The 17,840-nt window shown below is 36.7% G+C and overlaps 1 protein-coding gene and 1 non-coding gene across 7 annotated transcripts in view; both read left to right on the forward strand.

The window, feature by feature from the left end:
• Nucleotides 1-17,840, forward strand: part of GALNT11 (polypeptide N-acetylgalactosaminyltransferase 11) — a 52,399-nt gene that overhangs the window by 15,424 nt on the left and 19,135 nt on the right. For 2 of the 6 annotated variants that reach the window (XM_057304573.1, XM_057304574.1), the window contains exons 2-6: nucleotides 5,533-5,645; nucleotides 6,399-6,444; nucleotides 8,291-8,624; nucleotides 15,001-15,124; nucleotides 16,741-16,907. In XM_057304573.1, coding sequence (XP_057160556.1) covers nucleotides 8,330-8,624; nucleotides 15,001-15,124; nucleotides 16,741-16,907 — 586 coding nt within the window. In that variant the 5' untranslated portion in view covers nucleotides 5,533-5,645; nucleotides 6,399-6,444; nucleotides 8,291-8,329. Of the gene's footprint in view, nucleotides 1-5,532; nucleotides 5,646-6,398; nucleotides 6,450-8,290; nucleotides 8,625-14,331; nucleotides 14,456-15,000; nucleotides 15,125-16,740; nucleotides 16,908-17,840 lie in introns of those variants that run through there. The other 4 variants (XM_026479196.4, XM_026479195.4, XM_044392211.3 and 1 more) reach the window with 3 other exon arrangements.
• LOC113241539 (small nucleolar RNA SNORA15) lies at nucleotides 11,785-11,903 on the forward strand. Its single transcript, XR_003311617.1, has one exon. It is a non-coding gene; the product is annotated as a small nucleolar RNA SNORA15 (small nucleolar RNA).

Consider the following 17,840-nt stretch of genomic DNA (forward strand, 5'->3'; position numbering starts at 1 on the left):
AACGGGTGTTGGTCCTTTTTCATTGTGGCTGACCAGACTGAAGGTGATCTGCAGTGATTTCCTGCCATCTTCTGCCCTCACTTTGTGTAATTAATTCTCCGTGAGTGAGAGTGGGACCTAGGCCTTGCTTTTAACCAACAGCATATGGCAAAGATGATAGAATGTCAGTTTCTTGATTAGCTTAGTTTATATAGCAAAGATATGGGATGTCACTCTTATGACTATATTATATAAGACCCCGTCTTGGGGCACCTGGGTGGCTCAGTTGGTTGAGCATCTGACTCGATTTCAGCTCAGGTCATGATCTCAAGGTTGTGGGATTGAGCCCTGCATTGGGCTTCGTGCTTAGTGCAGTCTGCTTGAGGTTCTTGCTCTCCCTCTTCCTTTGCCTTCCCAAGGTCGTGTGTGCGCATGCACACATGTTCTCATTAAATAAATAAATAAATAAATAAATAGATATCTTGGGGAAAAAAAGGAAAAAAGACTCCATCTTCAGCAGACTGGAGGAGACTCCTCATTGTCAGTTTGGTGAAGTTAGGGACTGTGGTGATGCCCACCTGGCAAGGAACTGGCAGTAACTGCTTGGGTCTGAGGGTGGCCTCCAACTGACAAGGCCCCTTTGTCATAGATCCACAAGGAAAGGAATTCTACCAACAACTTGATGAGTTTGGGAGCAGTTTTTCGGAAATCAAGCCTCCAGGTGAGAATGGAGTTTGGCTGACAATTAACTTGAAGACTTGCCGGACCCTGAGTAGAGGATCCGGTTAAGCTGTGCTCCGATGCTTGCTGTTTAGAAATTGTGAGATAGGGGCGCCTGGGTGGCTCAGTCGTTAAGCATCTGTCTTCGGCTTAGGGTGTGGTCCCAGGGTCCTGGGATCAAGCCCTGCATCGGGCTCCCTGCTCCACTGGGAGCCTGCTTCTTCTTCTGCCACTACCCCTGCTTGTGTTCCCTCTTTCGCTGGCTGTCAAATAAATAAATAAAATCTTAAAAAAAAAATTGTGAGATAATAAATATGTGCTGTTTTTGTGGTAATTTGTTATATAGCACTAGATATCTAATACTGAGATAATACCTTTTTTTTTTAAAGGTGCACGTATTTTTTTCTTTTTTCTCATTTGCCATTTTATTTTTCTTCTAGTGTCTTTTGCTACCCTCAGTTTTTTTTTGTTCTTGTATAACCTAGCTTATCTATCTTTTCCAGGATTGTTTCTGGATTTTCAGTTATAGCTAGAAAAGTTTTGCCTACTTCCAGATAATAGAGGAATTTACTTTTGTTTTCTTCTGTTACTTGTATGGTGTCATCTTCCATATTTTTTAAAGTTTTTTATTTTAATTCCAGTATAGTTAACATATAGTGTTATATTAGTTTTCAGTGTACAGTATAGTAATTCAGCAATTCTGTACATTATTCACTGCTCATCATAAGTGCACTTCCTAATACCCATCACCTATTTCACCCATCCCCCACCCACCGCCCCTCTGGCAACCATCAGTGTGTTCTCTATTGTTAAGAGTCTTTCTTCAAGGGAAGAAGAAAGGGGGGAGTAAACAGAAGGGGGAATGAACCATGAGAGACTATGGACTCTGGGAAACAAACTGAGGGCGTCAGAGGGGAGGGGGGTGGGGGAATGAGATAGGCTGGTGATGGGTATTAAGGAGGGCACGTATTGAAGGTGCACTAGGTGTTACACGCAAGTAATGAATCATGGAACTTTACATCAAAAACTAGGGGTGTACTGTATGGTGACTAACATAATATAATAAAAAATATTAATAAAAAAAGTCTGTTTCTTCAAGGAATTGATCCCATTTACAATTGCACCAAAAACCGTAAGATAACTAGGAATAAACCTAGCCAAAGAGGTAAAGGATCTATACTCTGAAAACTATAGAACATTTAGGAAAGAAATTGAGGAAGACATAAAGAAATGGAAAAACACTCCATGCTCATGGACTGGAAGAACAAATATTGGGACAAGAACAAATATGCTACTCAAAGCAATCTACACATCCAATGGAATCCCTATCAAAATACCATCAGCATTTTTCACAGAGCTGGAACAAACAATCCTAAAATTTGTATGGAACCAGAAAAGACCCCGAATAGCCAAAGGAATGTTGAAAAAGAAAACCAAAGCTGGTGGCATCACAATTCCAGACTTGAAGCTGTGATCATTAAGACAGTATTGACACAAAAACAGACACATAGATCAATGGAACAGACTAGAGAACTCAGAAACGGACCCTCAACTCTACGGTCAACTAATCTTTGACAAAGCAGGAAAGAATATCCAGTGGAAAAAAGACAGTCTCTTCAACAAGTGGTGTTGGGAAAATTGGACAGCCACATGCAGAAGAATGATACTGGACCACTATCTTACACCACATACAAAAATAGACTCAAAATGGATGAAAGACTTAAATGTGAGACAGGAATCCATCAGAATCCTAGAGGAGAACACAGGCAGCAACCTCTCCCACCTTGGCTGCAGCAACTTCTTGCTAGACACGTCTCCAAAGGCAAGGGAAATAAAAGCAAGAATGAGCTACTGGGACTTCATCAAGATAAAAAGCTTCTGCACAGCAAAAGAAATGGTCAAAAAACTAAAAGCAACCTAGAAATGGGAGAATATATTTGCAAATGTCTTACCAGATAAAGGGCTAGTATCCAAAATCTATAAAGAACTTATCAAACTGAACGCCCAAAAAAGCAAAAAATGTAGTCAAGAAATGGGCAGAAAACATGAACAGACATTTCTCCAAAGAGGACATACAGATGGCCAACAGAAACTTGAAAAAGTGTTCAGCGTCACTTGGCCTCAAGGAAATACAAATCAGAACCATAATGAGAAACCATCTCACACCAGTCAGAATGGCTAAAATTAACAACTCAGGAAACAACAGATGGTGGTGAGCATGTGGAGAAAGGGGAACCTTCTTACGCTGTTGGTGGGAATGCAGACTGATGGAGCCACTCAAAACAGTATGGTGGTTCCTCAAAAAGTTAAAAATAGGACTATCCTATGACCCAGCAAGTGCACTACTAGGTGTTTATCCAAAGGATGCAAACATAGTGATTCAAAGGGGGCACATGCACCCCACTGTTTATAGCAGCAATGTCCACAATAGCCAAAATATGGAAAGAGCCCAGATGTTCATAGGCAGGTGAATGGATAAAGAAGAGTGTTACATACAGACCGTGGAATATTACTCAGCCATCAAAAAAATGAAATCTTGCCATTTGCAGTGATGTGAATGGAACTAGAGGGTATTATGCTAAGCAAAAGAAGCCAGAGAAAGATAGATACCATATGATTTCACTCATGTGGAATTTAAGAAACAAAACAGATGAACATAGGGGAAGGGAGAGAAAAACAAGACGAAATCAGAGAGGGAGACAAACCATAAAACTCTTAACTATAGGAAACAAACAGGGTTGCTGGAGGGGTTAGGGGGATGTAGTAATTGGGTGATGGGCATCATGGAGGGCTCTTGAAGTGATGAGTGCTGGGTGTTATATGTAACACCTGGTTGTCTCTGGATGGCCTGGATGTCTCTGGAGAAGTGTCTGTTCATATCTTCTGCCCATTTTTTAATTGGATTATTTGGCTTTTTTTGGGTGTTGAGTTGTATCAATTCTTTATATATTTTAGATTCTAACCCTTTATTGGATATGTCATTTGCAAATAGCCTTTCCCATTCTGAAGGTCATTTTTTAGTTTTGTTGACTGTTTCCTTCACTGTGCACAAGCTTTTTATTTTGATGTGGTCCCAATAGTTTATTTTTTCATCTGTATTTAAATATCAAATTCATATCAGATATGTCTAGGTGAATGGTGTGAGGAGTGGACCCTACTGTATCCTTCAACGTATGGTGCTAAACAGTTGTCCCAAAACCAGTTAGCAAAAAGTCATTCATTTCTTCGCTGGCATGTGATATTATCTATAATCATTTATACTAAATTTCTAAATGTAATTGGGTCCGTTTCTCAGTTTCTCATCCTGCCTCATTGGTTTTTAGTCTGTGCATGTGTCTCGCTGTGCTGGTTAGGTAGAAAAACCCTGGAGTTTATTATCCAGTAGGGCTCAGCCCTGCTTGTACTTGTTTTTCAGGTTTTGCCTGCCTATTCCCTGCTTGTTCATTCTTTCCCAAAAGAACTATATAATCAACTTGTTTAGCTCCAGAAAAAAAAATCTGTTAGTATTTTTGATATGATTATGTAACATATAAGTTATCTTAAGGAGAGCTGACTTATGATTTGGGGTTTCTCTATTCAAGAGTAAGGTACATCTTTCCATGTGATTAAGTCTTCTTTTGGGGCTTTCAGGAGTGTCTTACGGTTTTCCTCATACATGTTTAAGACATTGCTTGTTAAGTTTGTGCTTAGTATTTGTTCTTAAGATTTTTTTAAATTCATAAGATTGATATTCATAAACAAGATGGGTGTTTTGGGGAGGTTCAGTTTTTGTTAGATTTTGAGATCAGTGTCTACTCATTTTATAAAACAGATTCGGAAGATTTATTATTATTTATGCTCTTTAGTGGCTTAAGTAGCGTTAGGATTATTAGATCTTTGAAGGACTAGTAGAATTCCCTTGTGAAAAACTCACTCTCTGTGTGGTGGTTTGCTTTTGTTGTTGCTTTGAGGAACTCTTAACGATGTTATTTCTTCTGTTTACATGTCTGTTGGGACTGGGGTTAATTTGAGTAAGTTGTATTTTCCTTAAAAGTTATTCCAGGTTTTCAAATTGATGTGCATGGAATTATATGAAGCTGTCTCTTGATTTATAAAATATGCAGTGATTGCAAATTTATCATTAAGAAATCTTAGACTGAGAATGGAAGAATTGGGACTTTTGCTGGCATACTGAATATTTTGCTTAATAATGACAGTGTCTAATGAAATTATTTAAACTGGCTAGCAGTCTTCTGCTCCTTCAGCTCCTCCTTTAACAAAGGACATTTATTCCCAGGCTGTGCTCATCTCACATATTGTACTCCAAGATTTTTACATTGCACAGAATCAAGGTCCTGAAACCTCTTCTGGAACAGAAGTACACTTTGCGTCATTTTTAATTACACAAACAAGTACTTGTTAATTTTTAATGCCGGACACTGTGCTTGGTAAACGTAATGGGTTTGAAAAGACAGACATGACCCCTGTCTTCTTGGGGGGGGGGTTGCTTATGGTATGTATTAATGCTTACACAATAGGCACATTGTTTATTGGGATAGCTCCAGTTTATGCATATGGAAAGGATTCCTCTATCATTAACTGTACCTCCAAGATGTGAGTGTTGGCATCTCATTTTCCAACCGCCACATTCATTCTTTCCTTGTTACTCTTTCTGCCAGTGTAACTCCAGGAATTACTCAGCCACAGTGAGCCACTCGAGCCACCTCAAGTCCATTGGCCCCGCACCGATTTTCATCCTGCCTCTCATTCTTCCACATCCTCACATTTCTCCTTGCCTGGCTTACATCTGTGGCCTGTCATTCTAATCAGCACATTGCATGTACTTCTCCCCAGACTGCTGCTTCTCCCTTGGTGAAACCCTGACCCTCTGCTTACAAGGCACCTATCCCTCAGCAGCTACCAGACCGTGACTGCCTGGTCTCACTGGAAATTCCTGTACACAGCTGGTTAGCCTTTTATTCATTTAACTTTTGAAAAATGTATTACGTTGACATCTAACTGCTGAAGTTTTGGCTTTATCAACTGCTGAAGTTTATGATTGAAAGAATTTGTTCACTAGTTGTTTTGTATTAACTAACCTTAAATTAAATGTTTGCTTCGACCCTCCTTTTAAAGGCTTTCAGCCTTGGATACTGAAGCCATGGGTAATTGCCTGTAGAAGGAATAGCAAACAGCACAAAGCAGAAAAACTTTATTGTTCTTTGTTAGCATAGATTAGATTAAAATATCATCATTTGGTTTTTGTTTGCATGTTTTAACTTCTTAAGTAGTTAAGAGCCTGTTATTTTTTAAATAACAGGTATCTAATTGCTGTGTTCTTTATTCATATTTGTTAATAATTTCTTGACCTGTCTAAAAACTGATAGTGTCTTTGTTTCTGAAGACTATTATGGCTAATTATATAAAATAAATGATCTGATTTTATAAATTCCTCTCATTTTTATAGATTCCGTAATTTAGTATAAGGATTGACTATGTAAAAAATGTTCTCTAAAGAATTATAATATAGCTTGAGGAAAATAATATCTGCCTGATAGAATTGTTGAGAGTTAAATCATTTTACAGTTCAGGAAGCAAGGACTCTTGATGTTTGGGCTTTTGTGGTTAGGATTGGGAGGGGTATTCCGGGAAAAATCTGGGCAGAGTTGGTCAGATCCTATGGGTGAGGTCTTGAGAAAACTTTTTCATTTCGCCCATAGGTCCTGGCAGCCAAGAGGGAACCTAAGAGCATGCAGTGGACAAAATGGAAAGTAGTCTCCTGTTTTTATCAAAAAGACCTTTATTTAATTTGTGGTATTGGTCAATGAGAGCCTATTGTTTTTTGTACCTTTTCTAATATTTACTATGACTGTTGTTCTGTTTAGTTTCATATTATTGAAATAAGGTAGTCATGATCTTTTTGTATAGAATAAGGTACTGCTTGGCTCCAGTGTGACAGGAATACATTCGCTTATAAATACCCAACATTTTTCGAACGTATTGATAACTGTATTACAGTAATTGATTCATTAACTGCCATGAATATTTATTAAATGTTTGCTACATTCCAGGCATTGTTGTAAACTCAGGATACTACAGGAAATGAACAAAAGCTCTTGCTCTAATGAAGCTTACATTCAAGTAGGGGGGATGGACAAGAAATAATACGTAATTATGTAGTATGTAGGAAGGTGGAAGTTGCACAGAGCAGGGAAGATCAGAAGTGCTAGTGTTTGGTGGTTGAGTTGTAGTTTTAAATATGGTAATATGGTAGTGTAGAAACTTACTGAGATGGTGCTATTTGAGCAAAGATTCAACAGAGGTGAAGTTAGCTGGGATGAAAAGTATTCTAGGCACAGGGAAGAACTGATGCATAATCCCTCAGTGGGAGTATGATTGACACATTTGGTGACCCATAAAGAGACCCATGTCTAGAATGAAATGAATGAGGAAGGAAGTAACGGAAAATATGATCAGAGAGGTAATTCCAGATTAGGTAGGGACTTGTGAGTCATTGTAAGAAACAGGTGGTCATGTATAATATTCCTATTATATATTAAATTTAGACCTAATGAGAAGGAGGAAAATTAACGTTGAATTTGTGTTGTATCCTTTCATTCTATAGATACCGTTCAACAGCTTTTATGTACCATTCATTGTGCTAAGTGAGGGAATACAGTGAACAAATGAAACAAAAGCTAGCCACAGTGTTTGTGGGGGTTCTCTTGATCCAGTGCAAATCACCGTGTTTTGTGTGTTAATCATTGTACTTGATACTTTACATAGCTTATATAATTCTGAGTATTTCACTTAATTCTAAGTATCCAGCAAGGTAGACAGTATTATTAACTTGGAATACAGTTGATGAAAGTGAGGCTAAGAAAATTTGGTAATTTGTCTAAAGTTGCATAGCCATTATGTGATAGAATGGGATTAGAACTTAATCTTGTCTTTTCATTATACCATTGGTTCCCACATCTGGCTGTGCATCTGAGTTCCCTAAGAAGCTTATTATCAAAGCTATAGATTCCTTAACCTTATCTCTACTCTCAGTTATAAATTTAAACTGTAACTGTTGAATTTAGAATAGGCATTAGGGCAGGTTTAGTCTTTGATTGGAAAGTAGAACTGTTTTCTTCAGGTTAGTTATTTTTAATAACAGATTTTAATTTAAGATCCTTGGGTTGAAAGAGTCCTCTAATTTTACAGTGGAAATCCAGACTTTAGATAGACTGTCATGATACATGGGGTACTTGTATTTTCTTCATGAAAAGCCAGAATCTGAAAAAAAATTACCACACCGAAAGCAATCCAGAGCAAAGGTAAAATAACCATTAACACGGGCAAATGAAGAAGGCATTTGCTGTCATCGGTTTTCCAAGCACTAACAAATTGGCCTGTGGTTTTAATTGTTGAATCCTTTTTTTTTTTTTTTAAATTCAGCACTATCCATATATCTTATTTTATGTGAGTCTTTGTTAAGGGTATGCCTAGGGGTCCTAAATAAATAGCTGAGAAGTTCTGCTTGGTTGTGTGGAAAACAGTGACGGTGAACTTGGTGGATGATTTACAAGTGTCCCGAAGGGTCTAACACAGCTGTGCTTCTCTTTCAGGAGATTGAAGATGGCCCTTCAGCTATGCTAGGTCTATAATGGGAAGTGTCACAGTTCGATATTTCTGTTATGGATGCCTTTTCACATCTGCGACCTGGACGGTTTTGCTTTTTATTTATTTCAACTTCAGTGAAGTGACTCAGCCGCTTAAGAATGTGCCCATCAAGGGGTCTGGGCCCCATGGACCATTTCCCAAAAAATTTTATCCCCGTTTCACTCGAGGGCCAAGTCGAGTGTTAGAGTCACAGTTCAAAGTAAACAGAATTGATGATACGATAGGTAATCACGTTGAAGATCCAGAAAAAGGCAACATGAAATTCTCCTCTGAATTGGGTAAGTATGTTGGACTTCTGGTAGCATTTCAGAGTATTTAATCATTGGAAGTTTAAGTTCATTTATTCTTTAAATCACGTGTTGCTCAGGGGATTAGAAGTGGGTCATTTTCCCCCTCCAGTTTATTTTGTTAATGAACTAGCTGAGATTCTAGGATTTTGCAGATTCAGTGGGGAGTTGTTATATTCTAGTTTATCCATTTCTGACTTCAATATTTTATGAGGACTTGGGAGAAAGTAATAAGGTCCAGAATAGAAAAAGAAAGAGAGAGAGAAAGGAAGGAAGGAAGCAAGGAAGGAAAGAAGGAAGGAAAAGGAAAGAAAAGGAAAGAAAAAAGAAAGAAAGAAAATGGAACTTATGGGGGAAGATTTTAATTGTTAGCATTATTTAATAAGGGAAAGAAGTGGTCAAAAGCTAACTTGACTATATATAACATATTCTGAAAGGCAGAGTTAATTAAAACAGAACATACACTATTAAGTTTAGAGATAAGCTGAAATTATATCTAATATTTCTACTTATAAGAATTGTTAAGATGCTAGCGTATATTAAATATAGGAGTTCATAAAATTTTAGTATAAAAGGGAAACTTTTCTTCAAAAAATTACATTCTCAATTTGGAAGCAAGAATCTATATATTTTTTGTGTACTGTAATTTTAGAATCCTGGTTTTACCAAATGTTATTTTAAGGGATAAATGAGCCATTTTGGTTATCCTTAAAATTTAAAAAAGAAATATCTTTAATCTTGTCCTAGAAATCTCAAATTATAAGTAATTTAGGAGTAAAAGTAAGAGATTTTTAGAGATTGAAAGATCCATAAAATATAAAGGAAATGTTAATAGTTTCAAAGAAATAAAATCAGTTTCTAGGACTTAATGATTTTCTAATACACGGAGTTGAAAATTATATGAGGAAATGGAAACTAATACCTCAATTTTCATAATAATCTTAGACTGCTATTTAGATGCTTTAAAAACATTAATAGGAGGATTTCTAGCTTTATTTAATCTTACTTTGGTAAAAAAACTTGTATAAAGAAGTAACGTTGGGCTTACTGTTTTTAATGGACCTTGTATTTGCCTTTGAAAGTAAAGAGATAATTGTAGATATTCTAAGTGTGCAAACTCGCTGAAAAACTAAATGCTTTATAACAGACACACAAAAAACCTGTTGTAGCTAATGAATTCAGCTAAGTTGCAGGGCACAAGATCAACACACAAAAACCAATTGTATTTCTGTACGTTAGCAACAAACAGTCTCAAAATAAAGCTAAGGGAACAGTTCCATTTACAATAGTATCAAATGGAATAAAATACTTAATAAATTTAACCAAGGAGGTGTGAGATTTGTATACTGGAAACTACAAAACTGCTGAAAGAAAGAAAAGTAGACCTAAGTAAATGGAAAGACATGTTAGGTTCATGGATTGGAATACTAAATACTGTTAGGGTACTAGTACTACCCAAAGCGATCCATAAATTCAGGGCAAACCTTATCAAAATACCAATGGCCTTTGTTGAAAAGATGGAAGGGCTGATTCTAAAATTAATGTGGAATTGCAAGGGGCTCTGCATAACCAAAACAATCTAGGAAAAGTACGGAGGTGAAAGGCTCACGCTTCCCAATTTCAAAACTCTCTACAAAGCTGCAGTAATCAAAAGAGTGTGATATATTGGCCTAAGGACAGACATATAGATCGGTGGGTAGAAACAAACCTGTGACATTTCTGGCCACTTAATTTTTCAAAAATATGGCAAGACCATTTAATGGGGGAAAAATAGTCTCTTCAACAAATGCTGTTGGGACAAACAGATATCCACATACAGAGGAGTGAAGTTGAACCCTTACATGTAAAAATTAACTCAAAATGAATTGAGGACCTAAATATAAGAGCTAAAACCATAAAACCCTTAAAAATCCTAGAGATAAATCTTCTTGACCTCGGGTTTGGTAGTGATTTCTTACATGACACCAAAAGTACAAGTAACAGAACAAAAATAAATTGGACTTCATTAAAATTAAAAACTTCTGTACATCAAAGAAGACAGGAAAGTGAAAAAAGACAACCCACAGAATGGGAGAAAATGTTTGCACATCCTGTTTCTAACAGGGGTCTGTTATCCAGAATATATAAAGAACTACAGTTCAACAATAAAAAGACAGCCCAATTTAAAAATGGGCGAAGAATCTGATAGACATTTCTCCAGAGACGAACAAGCACATAAGATGTACAGCATAGTTACTACGGAATTGCAAATCAGAACCACGGTGAGATACCATTTTACACTTGCTAGGATGATTACAATTTTTTAAAAAGGAAAAGAACAGGTGTTGGCCAGGATACAGAGAAACTGGAACCTTCATTCATTGCTGGTTCCTCAGTAAGTTAGAGTTACCATATGATCCAGCAATTCCACTCCTGGATGTATACCCAAAAGAATTGCAGGCAGATGTTCAAACAAAAATTTGTATACAAGTGTTCATAGCAGCACTATTCTCAGTGAACAAGGTGGAGAGAACCCAAAGGTCCATCAGTTGATGAAAGGATGAGCAAAATGTCTTTCCATACAGGGATTTATTCAGGCAAAGAAAGGAATGAAGTTCCAGCACATGCTGTAACAAGGAGGAACCTTGAAAATGTTATGATATGTGAAAGAAGTAGGACAAAAGGTCAAATACTGTGTGATTTCATTCATTTCTAGACATTTCAGTGTCTGGAGTAGGCAGATGCGTGGAGACTAGAAGCAGATTAGTGACTAAGGGGGCTGGGGAGGGGGTAGGGGGGTTGTTTTAATGGGTATGGAGTTTCATTTGGGGGGTGTGAGTAGCTGCAACTGGATATGCTGGCTGTGCCACGTTATAAATGTGCTCAGTGTCACTGAAGGTAAACTGTATGTTATGTACCTTTACCACAATGAAAAAATGAAAAACCTACTCAACTTCTGTAAAGAATACGTGATTTAGAAGGAATTAATATAAATCAATATAGTGATAGTTAAAAGTATGGTGATTGTCGAATAGGACATTATCATTAAACAGTCAGGGGGAAGAACTTGTACATTTTAGAAGGATTATCAACAATACATTTAAAATTAAAAATAGATTTTCTAATTTAATCTGCAGTCAATTATAAAAGAACTTGAACTAGCTCCTCTGAGGCGTGGCTGAATACCGTGTTCTTTTTATCCATAGTTTACACAGCCAGACACCATGTGAATGCCTATGATGGTGTGGGGAGTTCTTCCATAGCTTATCGTTTTCTAAAGTGGATACAAATAAATGAACTAATACTAAGCTTGCAGGAGCTTCCCAGTACTAGTTTAACTGAATCATTGTGCTATTTGATACCTTGCGTATATTGCTTTCAAATGTAGTAGTAAAGTTGCTGTGGTCATAACTGAAAAAAAATTTTAAGTTAAAAAACATAGCTCCTCTGGCATGCTAGTAAATTGGCTGTGATTTTATATGAGCAGGGGAAGGACAAAAGTAAGCTAAAGTGATTTTTTCCCCCCAGTTTTATTGAGATAAAGTTGACATATATAACATTGTATTAGTTTAAGGTATATAACATAATGACTCCATATAAGTATATATTGTGAAATGATTACTACAATAAGTTAAAATTGATCACATCACATAGTTAAAAATGTTTTTTTCTCGTGATGAGAACTTCTAAGATTACTCTTAGCCACTTTCAAATAATACAATGCAGTGTTACTACCCACTGTCACCATGCTGTACCTTACATCCCCAGAACTTCTGTACCTTGTAACCAGACTTCACCCAGTCTGCACCTCTCCCCACCCCGCCTCTGGCAACCACGTCTGTTCTCTATCTCTAGGAGTTCTTTTTTTAGATTCCACATATAAGTGAGACCATACAGTGTTACAGTATTTGTCTTTCTCTATCTCACATAGCATAATGCCCTCAGGGTCCATCCATGTTGTCACAATGGCAGGATTTCCCTTCTTTCATGGCTGAATAATATTTCTGTGTGTGTACTACACTTTATCCATTCACCTATCAGTGGACACGAAGTGATCTTTTAATATGGAATAATTTTTCATCAAGAGATATAGATTAGAAAATAATCCTTTCAGTATCCAGTATAAGCTAGTCCTTTGATTTATTGAATCAAGGAGTATTTATTGAGAATCTAGTTTGTGCAAGGCACTGTCCTAGGTGCTGGGTATCAGGCAGTTTTTATTTTAGGTTTTGAACATGATCAAAGTCTCTGTTCTCATGGAGTTTGCATCCTCTTATAAAATGTTAATAGACCATCATTCTTTTGTATTTAAAAAAGGATGTACTCCACACCAAAAAACCCAAATAATGTAATTTTAAAAAGGACAGAAGATATGAACAGACATTTCTCCAAAGAAGACATCCAGATGGCCCACAGACTCACGAATAGATGCTCAGCATCACTCATCATCAGGCAAATGCAAATCAAAACCACAATGAGCTGTCATCTCACACCTGTCAGCCTAACATCAAAAACACAAGAAACAATTGTTGGTGAGGATGTGGAGAAAAAGGAACCCTCATGCACTGGTTCAGCCAGTGTGGAAAACAGTATGGAAGTTCCTCAAAAAATTAAAAGTAGAATTACCATATGATCCAGTAATTCCACTTCTTGGTGTATACCCAAAGAATACAAAAACACTACACTGAAAGGATACATGTTACCCATATGTTTATTGAAGCATTATTATAATAGCCGAATTATAGAAGCAACCCAAGTGTTCATTGATAGACAAATGGATAAAGATGATGTGCTGTGTATACACACAATGGAATATTACTCAGCCTTAAAAAAGAAAATCTTGCCATTTGCAACAACATGGATGGATCTAGAGGGTATAAGTGAAATAAGTCAGAGAAAGACAAATATCATATGATTTCACTTGTGTGAAATTTAAGAAACAGAAAAGAGACAAACCAAGAAACAGACTCTTAATGAGAACAAACTGGTGGTTGTCACAGGAGGTGGGTGGGGATGGGTGAAATCGGTGAAGGGGATTAAGAATACATTTATTATGATGAGCACTGAGTAAGGTATATTGTACACAAACTAATACAACACTGTATGTTAACTATTAGAATTTCCTTTTAAAAGTCTGTATTACAATCTAAAACCATGAAAAGTTAACTAGTAACAGTTAAAATGTCAGCACAATTCTGTCGGTTATTGACAAGGACTGAAAGTAATCCTCAGGTGGTTGAGAGTCACTGTTCAGGGGTATCTTAATACATGGAAAACACTGTATAATAGAAGCAGAACAGGGAATTCTGTTTTCATTATTATACAGCCAGTAAGAAGAGAATATGCAAGGACACTAAATACTGCTTTAAAATGAAGTTTCTAGAATTGTAATAAAAATATTCGTCTAAAAAAAAAAAAGATGTACTCCAGCTTTAAAAGCTCATAGAAAAAGCATATTAAGAGGTAGTGTTTCCCAAAGTGGATCTGGGGACTCTAGTCACCTGTGGTCAAATAAATTGTGGAAGCAATGCGTTCTGTATGCCATCCCCTCACACCTGGGTATCTGTAAAACAGTCAACATTATTAAAGGATCAGGATTGTCCTTCCATTCCAAATAAAACAAAACCTATTCAACTTTCAAAATCCATTGTTTCCCTAATTGTTTGACCATGAAATCCTTTTTTTCTTTTTAACATCTGTTAATGTCCTGTGGAATTAGATTTCTGTGACCAGACTTTGGGAAATGCTGGGACAAGGGAGTCATTCTATGAGCAGAGGTTAAAGGTTTGATATGGGAAAGAGAGCGAAAAGAGACATTATCCTTCTTATCCTTCTATGTCAAGGTAAGGTTTCTGAATGTTAGAGCAAGAATGTTAAATTGTAGTGATTTTGATGGGATCTCTGATGGAATTTCTTGGCTTTCCTGACTATAAAGCTGATTAAAGTCTGAAATCAGAGACGTTTTATAGGAAGGCTTATCAATAATCTCATTTTTAGGGGAAGGGCACCTATAAAAACTTGCCTGTCATTGGGACCTGTTGTCCATATGGGTTCTATAATCTATGGCTTTTATGGAAAAATCATCATTAAAGTCCTTTTTTTTCTTGGTCATATGTAAGTTTTTCTCTGGAAAATATTCTTAAGATTATGCCTAGTGAGCAGGTATCATTTATGGTGAAGGTATACCTGCTTTTTGAGCTAGACTGACAAAAATTTGACTCTAACTTCAATTTACTTTTTTGAAAATGGAGACAAGCTAGATTTGAGAAACATGGCTATTTGATTGTAAGAGGTTAAAGTCAAGATTTTCTTAGGATCATAATATAACAGTAACTGTAGCAATCCTTTCCAGATTCAACATACTGACTGTAACTTCAATCTTTTGCAGGTATGATTTTTAATGAACGTGATCAGGAATTGAGAGACTTGGGCTATCAGAAACATGCCTTCAACATGCTTATCAGTAACCGCTTGGGCTACCACAGGGATGTGCCGGACACAAGGAATGCTGCGTACGTTTCTCCTTAGTTCATGCTGCTGTGTTTTAATGACAGTGCTTTTAGTGGCATTATAGTAAGTCATGAGGATGGTGTTAATAAGTTGCGTTTAGGCTTCATTATTCAGGACACTAGAAAACTTAAGACAGAATTCCACTCCTCTGACACTGGAAGCTTGAGATTGCACTAACAAAGTTCTAGAGCTTACTCTGTCTCTTTTGAAATTTAAAATCATAGGGAAAAGGCAAGCGGTATTAACTGCATTTAACTAGGTAAACTTCTGAGCATAAATTTGTTTTAAATGTTGATTTGTGGCAAAGGAATTAAAAATCAGTGGAAGAATATTACTCATTTCACTTTTCTGTCTTCATCATTTTTGTTGTTTCAAAGGCTTTTCATTCATATGATTGGTCACTCAGTCATTCGACAGACTTTTTGAGCAGCTTTGCTTTCTAGACACCGTATTAGGTCTTGGAAATAAGTAGAGTGAGACATAGTCCCTAGGATCACGGGGTTTAGGCTCTAGCTGGGGAGATTGATAAGGGAACGGGTAATTGCAGTAGTACAAGAATGAGGGCTGTGGTAGGAACTGGTCACGTGGGGACCCCGAAACCAGGGTGATAAGGGAAGGCCTCCCATGCATGGGGAACACACGGAGGCATTACTCTACTTGGAAAGGCACTGAAACCATTCACTACAGCCATAGTCGAGGAACGCCAGGAGACTGGAGTTAGCCAGGGCCCAGATGTTGGAACACTTTGTATGCCATGCAAAAGAACACCAAATGCTGGATTTTATTCTTTAAGTTAGTGATTTTTATTATTTTATAATAATAAAATAACATATTATTAAATATAACATACATAAAATATAAAATATATTATATTATAAAATATATAAAATATAAATATAAAATATGTATTATACTTATATATTATATAATATTATACTTACATATTACATATTATATAATATATATTTATAAATATAAAATATATTGTATTATAAAATATAAATTTTATAAAATATAAAATATAAAATATATTTTAAAAATATAAAAATATTTAATAATTTATATATAATTTATAATAATGTATAAATATAAAATTTATATTTTTTTATTGTTGCTTGAAGCCTCCTAACCCTTATCACATAGTTGCTCAGTAGAAGCTCTTCCATGATCTTGTTATGTCCTAGTTTAGTCAAATCTTTTTCTATTGGGCAAGAAATAAAATTTTCAAATATAAAGTTTTATATTTCTGTTACTTCCTTTTGAATGTTCATTGTGGAGAAGCTAAACATTAGCTTATGAATACTGCATTAAAAACTTCTGGTGATTTCATACAAATAACACATTTTTATGTAACCTCTGTACCAAAGAGAGAAAAAAAATCATTTTTTAAATGTTAATCTAAAAATAAGCAGAGTAGCAGGTATTGGAGAGAGAAGTTATTAACAAACTGTAAAACTCTTGAGTATGACACCACAGTGTATTCTTAAATGCTTTTTAAGAAACTTTTGTTACAATGTCGGAAAGAGGCTGAGCAGGAGGCAGTTAATGTTTAGTGAACAATGACCTAAGACATTTGAGCCTTTTAAGATGTCACGTTTTCTTACGTGTGTCTTTACAGATGTAAAGACAAGTCTTACCCTGTGGACCTGCCAGTCGCTAGTGTTGTTATCTGTTTCTACAATGAAGCCTTGTCTGCCTTGCTCCGTACTGTGCACAGCGTCCTAGACCGCACGCCAGCCCAGCTCCTTCATGAAATCATCCTTGTGGACGATGACAGTGACTTCGGTAAGGGATGTTGTAGCTGCTACTGTGGGATCCGGGCTGTTGGTCGCGGTAGGATTACCATCAGCAGCATGAGCTGATAGTTCAGACGTCTGGCGGGTGTAGGACTCCGGTCCACGCAGTTGCAGTGGAGTCAGCAACAAGTATCTGCTTGTTGATGAGAGGATAATTTTGAGGAAACAGCATTAGCTTTGTGATCTTTTTACACACTGTGCTATTTAAGTTTGGCCTTTGAGGTTTTTCCCTTGGCTTAACCTTTTAAAAAAAAAAATTATTTCAAAATAACTGTAGATTAGTAACAGTGGGTTACAAAGAGGTCCTGTTAGCCTTCACCTAGTTTCCCCATTGGTGTATCTGACATGATTGTAGTGCAACATCAAAACCGGGAATCTGACGTCGGTACAGTGTGTGTACAGTTCTGTGTCATTTTGTCCCGTGTGTACGTTCCCGTAATCACCACTGTGATCAGGATAAAGACGACTCCGTGACCGCAAAAATCTCCCTCGTGCTACCGTTTAATATTCACATCCGCCCCCTGACCCACGCCATCTCCAGTCCCTGAGAGCCTTAATCTCTGTGATTTTGTACCTTTAAGAATGGTTACATCACTGGAGTCCTACAGTATGTGACCTTTCGACCTTGGCTTTTTTCTTGGTGTAATGCCTCGGGCTTATATTTATCTAATGAGTCTGTTACACTGACTCTCCCCAAACAAAAGTGGATTGCATTGTGATAGCTCTTAGATGATCTCTGAATGCCAGTGTTTTATGATTCAGTATATATATTATACATTTAAAAAATTTATTATTGAAGTACAATCGACACACAGTGTTAGATTTGTTTTAATTGTACAACATATTGATTCAGCAGTTCTGTGCATTACTTAGTGCTCACTACAATAAGTATAGTCCCCATCTGTCACCATACAGTGTTACT

Source organism: Ursus arctos, unplaced genomic scaffold (genome assembly GCF_023065955.2).
Source record: "Ursus arctos isolate Adak ecotype North America unplaced genomic scaffold, UrsArc2.0 scaffold_3, whole genome shotgun sequence".
Lineage (NCBI taxonomy): Eukaryota > Metazoa > Chordata > Mammalia > Carnivora > Ursidae > Ursus > Ursus arctos.